A 9,329-nucleotide genomic window follows, 5' to 3' on the forward strand; every position below is an offset into this window, starting at 1 on the left:
TAGCTGTGAAATGACAAAATGAAGCGAGGGAGAGAAAGGGCGGGAAGGGGGCGGGGGGGTGGGGGGGTGGGGGGGGGGGTTGGGGGGGCTGAGAGAAGGATACAGACCTCTCTCCAGAACGCAAAAGTAAACATGGAGTTAACGGATCGTCCGAGAACGGGAGCCAATGAATGGGCCTCCTCCACCACCACCTCCATCACTGTTGCTGCCTGAGCTCTTCTGCAAGCGTCTGGAATGTTTTCCTGTCGTCAGCACTCTTCACCTCTCTCTCTCTCTCACTCACTTTCTCTCTTTCAAATACACCAGCACACTGTTGCTGTCTCCATTTCCTTCTTTGTGTCCTTTATTACTTCTTCATTCCAATACACATATGCACCTACATTTGCATTTATGAGTACTATCTTTGCAAATCAAGATAAACAAGTACCAAAAGAGAGAGAGAGAGAAGAAGGGAGTATGGAGGAAAGTGAGGCAGAGAAACAGAGAGGGTGGGGATATGAAGGGAAGTGAGAAAGAGAGAGAAGCAGAGGGGGGGAGAGAGAGAGCATATGGGCCAACTTAATACTTCTGTGCTAGAAAAGTAGCATCATTCCAATTCCAATGTTGCTTTTATTGCTATTTCCGCACGTAATAAGTTGCACACATTTGCATGGCTCTGGCAACACATCTCATTTTCGTGAGAACCTCCAGCCTTTTAAAGCTGAGCTCCATGGCCATTAATTGCAACATGAGGATATAGCGACCGGGTCCTTGGCTTATGCCCAAGTCACAAAATGTACTCAAACTAATTCCAGCTAAAGTTGATGCAGGGCAAGTTGAGGATATCTGCCTCTCAGATATAAGTGGAACTGTCATAAGAGACAGACGTAGCAGCACTGCTCTCAGTCAGTGACCTCCTTTTTAATGGCCTTTCTCCGCACACTGGGGGAAATATTTACTAACACGTAAGGAGAAGGGATTTTTACCAAAGGGAACTATTTCAGGGTCAGATAGCAAGAAAAAAAATTAAAACTGCAGGGATATTTTATTCTCTCTCTATCTCTTTCTTTCTTTCTTTCACAGTTGTCTATAACAGAAGAAAACGTATTAGGTCTACAGTTAATTCTCATTCATGCGTAATAGTTTTTATAGAACATTAGCTGTCCAAAACACAAAGAATTTATGAATTTGAAATCCAACCAAGTGCTGGTGTTTCGCTCCACAGATTTCTTAGTGCTTTAATGCAACACTAATGGCGCAATGTCATACACAGCTGATCTTGTGACAAGTATTGATCATCCCCAAACTTTAATGGATAACTCAAAGGCTGGAGTCTCCACGTTTTCTTTCTTTCTGTCTTCCTTTCTTTCTTTCTCTTGACTGCATGATGCATAGCATCAGTGGAGCTGGGTCTAGGGGCACGTCATCCCATTCTTTGATTTATCGCTTCGCACTTCCATATTTTTCATTTGGTTCCCAGTAGATTGGTTGCCCTTGTTTTATTAACCTGGCCAATGTATTATTCATACCTGCTTGCATGTAATATCAAAATTATGATGGACAGCAAGGGGAAAGGTATGTCTGGGTGATGGGCAAGGTGAACTTGGGAGATAGACAAGGGAGACAGGGCTGATGAGTCTGGCCCTCGGTCACAGAGACAGACAGACTGAGAATAGGCTTAAGGCTATGGTGGGGGGAAGGGGCATTCATAGGAACAGTGTTGTTTTAATTTAAAGCCCTCCTCAGCTGTGCATGGATGAATGTTATTGATAGGAGGAGTAAAGAGAAGCTTTAATTAACTCCTGACATGAGGTTGCCAGGGCTACGAGGCACATAAGATGCTTTGAGTTCACATTTGTCTTTGTTCGGAGAAACGATGAACCAGGTTTGTCAAAGACAGGAACCGTTTGGTTTCAGGAGAGGATGAAAAAAGGCTGACTATCTGTCACCGACACTAATATTGGCTTTGTGGGATCGTTCAGTTTAAACATACGCTCAGGCTATTCCCTTGAAGTGGCTGTTGGTCTAAATGTATGAACTCAGGATCTAAATTCTGTTAGGCCCGTTGTATAAATAATTTGGTGAGAGGCTCTGAAAATACAGAAAAAGAGAAGTAATAATAAAAAAGCCCCCTCCTCCTTCCAAAAAAAGTCAGAAATAGATTACACAAGTTTGTGCAAGCAAGCAACCTATGTACAGCAACCTTTGTGATTGTGCAAAGAAAGAGAAAAAAGTAGAAACCCAAACATGGTTTTTCAAGGCTGTGGGAAAAGTTTCCTCGCGCCATCGTCCCCCCCATCCCTCTTCCCCGCCCTCACTTGCCTGCTGCCCCCAAGGCTTCAGGCCGAAGGCAAGAGGCTGTTACTGTTATTGTACCTCCCTCCCTTTCTCCTCAATGCCGAGAGCTGCTTAGTTCTGCTTAGCTAGGGCTGCTTAGTCTGCCCTTCTTTTAACAGTGGGTGGAGAAGAGTGGTGGTGGGGCTAAAGCTGGGCAGGGGGTGGAGTTCGGATGGACGGGTGTGAGGGCAAGAACACAAAAAAAGAGAGGGAGCAAGGAGAAGGGACAGGGATACTGTCCTTTCTTCCCCTGAGCACTGTTCTTTTTTAATACCCCCCCCCTCTCCCATTCCCAACCACACCCATCCCCCTGCCCTCACCACGCCCTGATGCACCGGGTTGCTGTCAGGACGATTTAAATTTGGGTAGGATCAAGGGGCTCTGCAAGGGGCCGCTCACGTGCGGCTTGCTCATTGATGTCTAATTTAGCGAAGTAGGTCAGGGGAGCAGCAGTGCCGTTGCAGACTGTCTCCTTTGTGCTTGGCCTCCTGGTCCTCCGCTCTCTGACCCCCGCCTGTGCCTAGCCCACGCCTGCGCCTCACCACGCAGTACAAGGGGTCCTCCGCTGCCAATGCCAACGCCAGGGCATCTACATACGGCCTCAATACACGACCCAAATTGTGCACTGCCCCCCCTACTCCCACCCCCTCTCTATCCCACTTTTGCCTCTGTTTTTTTTTTTTTTTGCTTAGTAATACCAGGGAGTGCCAGGCATGATCGCATCTGCACTATCACGACCGGACTGTAATTAGATGGAAGCTGCTGATGTGGGCGAGGATAAGCACAGGTAGCGGTAATCAGCGTGCTCCTTTTGTCACGACAGGCAACCAACACACAATGGCCCCTGTACATGCCGCCCACTGCTAAGCTCAAGCAAGGTGAATGCAGTTTGGGGTATTTATAATCAAGAGGCAAATAAATACAGGACATTATGAGTAAAACAGCAGTGAAGAGTTTTTCTCTAAAACGAGGTGACTAAATAAAAAGCCTATACATTTGCCTTGCTAAGCGCTGATAAAAAGCTAGCTAGCATGCTAACTGATGTGTTTTGGTGAAATATAGAAACCTTGTGCCTTTGTGAGTTCCCATTCTTATATTCTGGGTTGTTTGATTGGTGTATTTGTGACTAGTACCATTTGTCCTTCTTCACATGATCATATAAGTATATCATCCAAATAAATTTGAGGATGATGCAAAAAAACTAGTTGCCTAAAAAAAAACATGCATCAAAAGGCAGTAAATCTTCCACACAGTCAACCTTCATGAGGTCATATTTTATTGTGATCCAAAGTAGGGTTTTATGTAGTGTGAGAGGCAACCTCATAAAGGGACTTTGTATACATTAAGGATAGCTTATGAAGAGCCGTGTAATAAGGATAGCTAATGGACATTCTGTATTCTCTGATTACAAATGCCCGCGGGGGGGGGTTGGGGGGGTATTCCAAGTATGTGGTTTAGCGACAAACCTAGGTAACTCAGGGTAAGTGGTAAACCTCCTACAACAAGAGCCCTATAGCATTGTTTTGTTAGGAGAATGAAGCCATATAGCTCTTTTATTAGAAGGTTTACCCCTTACTCAGAGTTAACTTTCCCAGGTTTGTCACTAAACCACATACTTGGAATACCCCCCCTGGAAGTACACATGATGTGTACTTCACACGCTCACAGTGAGAGCATTTCTTTTCCTATCCTTACAATGTGCCTTCAGTATTATGTGGTTTTCAAGATATAAAAATGGTGTCATGAGAAGCTACAAATTCATATCTCATTTTCACTTTTCAAATCCTCTTTTTTTTTCAATAAAGTATCATGAAATAGTAATGAAGTCCAAATTAACAAAGTAATTAAGAAATTGAACTATTTTTAGTCAAGTTTATTGCGGTGAGCTAACAGTTTGCCAAAACTGTTACTGCTGTCTTGTACAACCGTCTTCTACTACTGTATGTATTGATGGAGTAATTTAGTATAGAGCTCCTTATCTTTACAACAGCTATACTCCTGTGGCCTTGAGTGCAAAAGCCTTTATTGTGCAATCTAGAACATATTGATGCAATAAATATGGAGGTCCTCAGAGACATGTTAGCTGCTTCCTCCCTGATCTTGCCCAGCAAACTGTATTAACATCCATTGAAGCGGAGTGAAGGGGAATATATTTCTAGCATTCTTTTCCCCTTTATTTGATGTTGCAAGAAGCACTGGGGATTGAAGTAGATGTTCATGAATTGCTTAGTTTGAAACATACTCAATAATGATTTTTAGAAAAGATCTTGTTGCCTAATCATGTCAGGGCATATGAAGAGTGTTCTGTTTACAAATGAGTAAACACAAATTGTTTACACAAATAACAAAACATAGAACACACACACACACACACACACATACACACACACAAAGCTGTTCTTTGTGGTGCAATTTATCTGAGAACAAAGGCAGAGGGAATGCTTTGTTTCTATTGAATCCTTGTTCAGCTGTTTCATGTGATGTCCAAGAGGACGTCTACACACACCGCTGCTTTCACTGTACACCACACCAGAGTAATGAATAAATAGATTACTAGGGAAAGGACATACATTTTATATGAAGAGCTTTGTCAGCGTGATGGATTTTTTTTACATAAAAAGCCACTAAATCCATTGGTGCTATGTACTGTTATACACAAAGACATTAAATCCCATCTTGTATCATGCTCTGTGTATTAACATTTGGATTTGAATATGTACTAATCTCCCAGTCGCACACTGACCACGCCAAAGGGGCCTGCTCAATAAGCTGTTCTGATCTCACAACCATTCATTTCTGTTCAATCTTTTTTTTTTCTAGAGCACAGACCAAGTCATTCTTTGTCTCCCAACTGGCTAAAGAGGTTGAGTCATGGCTAACCATCTGTAGCAAAAATGTTGCATTGACTGAAGATTTTATAGCATGATAAGGTGTAGGAGTGCCCCCTGTAGGCCAGAGAGGGCATAACAAGTCAATGCTGTGGTATTGACACATGCTGCGTTGTTTTAATGGAGAGAACCTTTTGGAGCATTAAGTCATTTTAAAGAATACATTTGAATTGTAAAAAAATTGTGGCTCAACTGTTATTTTTAGCTTTGGATAAAGTGTCTGCTACATGAATAAATGTAAATGTAAAATAGAAACTTCATATTATACCACATCACATTAGGTGTTCTTTGTGACAAAAGGGGCTTACAACGCTAAGTAGTTGACCGATTATGGACGATTTCTCCTAGGCCTAGTTGCATGTGTGTGTTGTCCAAGAGTGTAACTATGGAGAGTCCATGCTGTGGGCAGAGCTGGAACATAGTGTGGTCTCATTGAGGAACAGATACTGTCCCGTTCTTGCAAAAACAAAACCCATATTCAGGGATGCCATGCAGTGGCCTTTGTTTCACATTTCCTCTATTTGTATGTGAAATAAAATCTGAGTGGAAGTTTAAAGACATTTACCCTTTTGGTTTGGCCTTGTTTGTGTGATTTGGATGGTGCTTCATCTGGCTGTAGGCTAAACTCAGAATGGGGAGAAAACTAATTGTGTGTGTGCTGATGTCTCAGTTGGTGATCTGTGGACTAATTCCTCCTGCAAAGTACAAATGTCGTCAGGTAAGATAATGAAATAACAAAACAAAATAAAAAATCTTATTTAAAATTAGTCAGATTTATGAATCAGTTCTTTGGAAGGAATTTTGGAAGAATTTCTTTCTCATTGAAAGTATGGTTTGGCACTGAACAGTTAAGATAACTACATGTAATATCTTAAATGTATACATTTCCCCCTCACTATTATCCTTAGATTGTTAACGGTTATGACTGCAGTGGCCGAAACTTGGAGAGTGTACCAGATGTTGTTTCCAATACAACTCAGAACCTGGACTTTAGCTTCAACTACTTGCCAAACCTTTACAAAAGCACTTTCAGCAGGCTGAGTGAGCTTCTGTCACTGGACTTGACAAGGTGAGGGACTCAACATCAGCAGGTGTCAAATTATACTGATACAGCATTGATGGTATTATGAATTCAGTATCTTCTTTATTTCTTTATCTCCATTTTATTATAAGTTATTGATTGTGGCATTCAGTCTAAATTGAAGATCTTGAGGGGAATGGTAATGTATGTATTGTTCTTATTCAACATTAACCTGTGTGGTGGTGGTGTAGTGATTAGGGATCTGGGCTTCCAAACATTCTTCTGAATCCTCAGCTAAATGGCAAATAATGTAAATATAAAACAAACCTAATGTCATCCTTATAGGTGCCGTATTGATCTCATGTTTGAGGACGTCTTTGTGGCTCAGGCTAAGATGCAAACACTCATCCTGACAGGGAATCCTCTCATATTCATTTCTGTGGAAGCTTTCACTGGCCTAGAGTCTCTGGCGCACCTCATCATGCCCCAGACAGCCGTGAGGGACCTGGAGCATCTCCCCATCTCTAAGCTGCTGCTGGAGACACTGGACGTCTCGAGCTGTAGCCTCCACACACTGGAGGGTCTCGCTGCCATTTGCATGACAAAGATGAAGTCGCTCAATCTGGCCAGGAATCACATCCCGAGCATAAGTGCGTCTGACCTGACGGTATTCAAGGACGCCAGGGAGGACTTGGAGGTCAGCTTTCAGAGCAACGACATCTTGAGTATGGAGCCTGGAGCTTTCAGGTCTCTACGCTTCAGGAGCCTGGACTTCACCGACTGTTTTGCGAGAGTCGATGTCTCAGTGGTGCTGACGGGCCTCGAAGGTGTGACAACAGAGACGCTCAAATTAGGAGCCTTTGAGGGCGAACGTAGATGGGACATCACAACAGTGAGCCTCCGCTCCCTGTGCAATATGACCGTGACCCATTTGAACCTTCAGAAGCACCGCTGGGCGGACCTCTCAAATGCCACGTTCGAGTGCATGGGAGGGCTGAAGGTTCTCGAGATGACAGAGATGCACATTAACAGTTTACCAGACAAGATAACGACCATGAGCAAACTGTCAAAGCTGACTCTTGACCGGAATGCCTTTAATAATGTGTGCAACATCAATGCCCACAACTTCCCCTCGCTGAAGTCGCTGTTTATGCGTGGCATGGGGGTGTACGTGACACTACTCATCTTTCGCGACAACTGTCTGCAGAGTCTGTCCCACCTGGAATATCTAGACCTCAGCCACAGTGAAATGAAAGTGGAGGGGCCGTGTTGCGAGAAGCAGCTTCAAGGCCTGGGTCATCTTCGTCTCCTGAACCTGAGCTACAACTTTGAAATGCAGTGGGACACTTTGCCTTTCAACACCACACCAGAACTCAGGCACTTGGACTGCGCCCACGTTCATGTTAACCTGAGCACCAGCGCTCCGTTTTTGAACCTGGTGCAGCTCAAAACCCTGAATCTATCCAGGACGTCAGTCAGTGTAACGCATCCCCGTCTGCTAGAAGGCCTGAAAAGCCTTGTTCGTCTAGAGCTAAGCGGAAACCCTGTCCCAGGAGGAGTGGTGTCGGACCCAAAGACATTCAAGCACATTCCTCTCCTAGAAAGCCTAGTTTTGGCACAGTGTCACCTCACAGCTATTAAAGGGGACCTCTTCCGTACCCTAACGAAGCTTACCTATGTAGACTTCAGCGCTAACTACTTGACTAAGCTTAGTACTTTCTTCTCACCAGCAGCAGCTATTCATCTTAACTTTGCACATAATCGAATTGAGCTGGTGGACATTGATTCCATCAAGGGTCTAGGGCCCAGTTCAGTCGACCTCAGCTACAACCCTCTGGTCTGTAACTGCTCTAATATTGAATTTATCGACTGGGTGAAGGCCAATGCTGATAAACTGATGCATTTTGTCGAGACTCTTTGCAATGCCACAAATGGACGGGTGAAGCCATCAGAAGTGGCCTTGAACTGCAACAATTTTGCTGGATTGGAAGCATTTTGTATAGTTATTCTGATCATTGCAGTGGTGACTGCTGTTGCTGTAATAGTGAGAAAAAAGTATAAAAGCCAAAGGTATGAACGGTACACACAGTTATAAAAAGCCTACAAACACACAACACAGCTGATCTATAATCACTTAAAGAAACATGGCAACTTTTTTGGTAGATTAGCTTATTTGCCCTCTACCCCAGAGCTTGGTAACAGGATACAGACCCTACTCTTCTCTGTACACCCAGTCTGAAACCGGTAGCCTAGATTAGCATAATTCACTGGATTTCCTTTCCATGTGAAGTGCTTTGAGTGTTGAGAAAAGCACTATATAAATGTAACGTGTTGTTGTTGTTAGCTCATAGCTTCTTTTTAGTAATAGGCTAACAGTTATAGCAGGGGTCTCCAACCTTTTTTCCTCTGAGAGCTAGGCCTACTTTGACAAAATGGACATGGCCGAGAGCCTTTTTTTCTCCGAGAGCTACTTTGACAAAATGGACATGGCCGAGAGCCTTTTTTCCCTCCAAGAGTTGCTTTGACAAAATGGACATGGCCGAGAGCCTTTTTTCCTCCAAGAGTTGCTTTGACAAAATGGACATGGCCGAGAGCTTTTAGGTTATAGTAGCATGCCATGTACTCACATAGCTGCTCTACACCCAAAACTGCTGAATAAGATTTGTATGCTTTTTAAAAGGTTCCTTTCAACTCATTTACTTTCTCTTTGTAGACTGTGAATTTGATTTCATGATTGATTTGATCTTGAGCTACTTAGAAACAGGTGGGGAGCTACTGGTCGGGAGTTACCTGTTGGAGACCCTCGCGTTACAGGGATGGGCAACTTTGATGATGGAGAGGGCCACAAATATTTCACTGTCAGAGTGCCAGATGTGACCGTGCACTTCCACTAGGATATAGAATTAAAGCTATTTTAGAGAAGAACAAAATATGTGTAGGTGACAGTGTGTCTGAAATGTTTATTAAACCAACATGTATTCATTTAATATTGTCTATACTCAAATGGGTTTTTAATATTGCTTCTATTCATTAATGAACTGTATACATAAAATATTACACATTTAAACAATAAACATTTTTCCCCTTTTTGTTTAGCCGCTAAT

The 9,329-nt window shown here is 43.2% G+C and overlaps 1 protein-coding gene across 1 annotated transcript; it reads left to right on the plus strand.

The window, feature by feature from the left end:
- The first annotated feature begins 5,770 nt into the window (after positions 1-5,770).
- Positions 5,771-9,314, plus strand: cd180 (CD180 molecule). Its single transcript, XM_042058653.1, has 3 exons — positions 5,771-5,922; positions 6,113-6,273; positions 6,571-9,314. Exons 1-3 carry the CDS (start codon positions 5,836-5,838, stop codon positions 8,318-8,320), a joined length of 1,998 nt encoding a protein of 665 aa, XP_041914587.1. The 5' UTR covers positions 5,771-5,835; the 3' UTR covers positions 8,321-9,314.
- The last annotated feature ends 15 nt before the right edge of the window (positions 9,315-9,329 follow it).

Source organism: Alosa sapidissima, chromosome 13 (genome assembly GCF_018492685.1).
Source record: "Alosa sapidissima isolate fAloSap1 chromosome 13, fAloSap1.pri, whole genome shotgun sequence".
Classification (NCBI taxonomy): Eukaryota; Metazoa; Chordata; class Actinopteri; order Clupeiformes; family Clupeidae; genus Alosa; species Alosa sapidissima.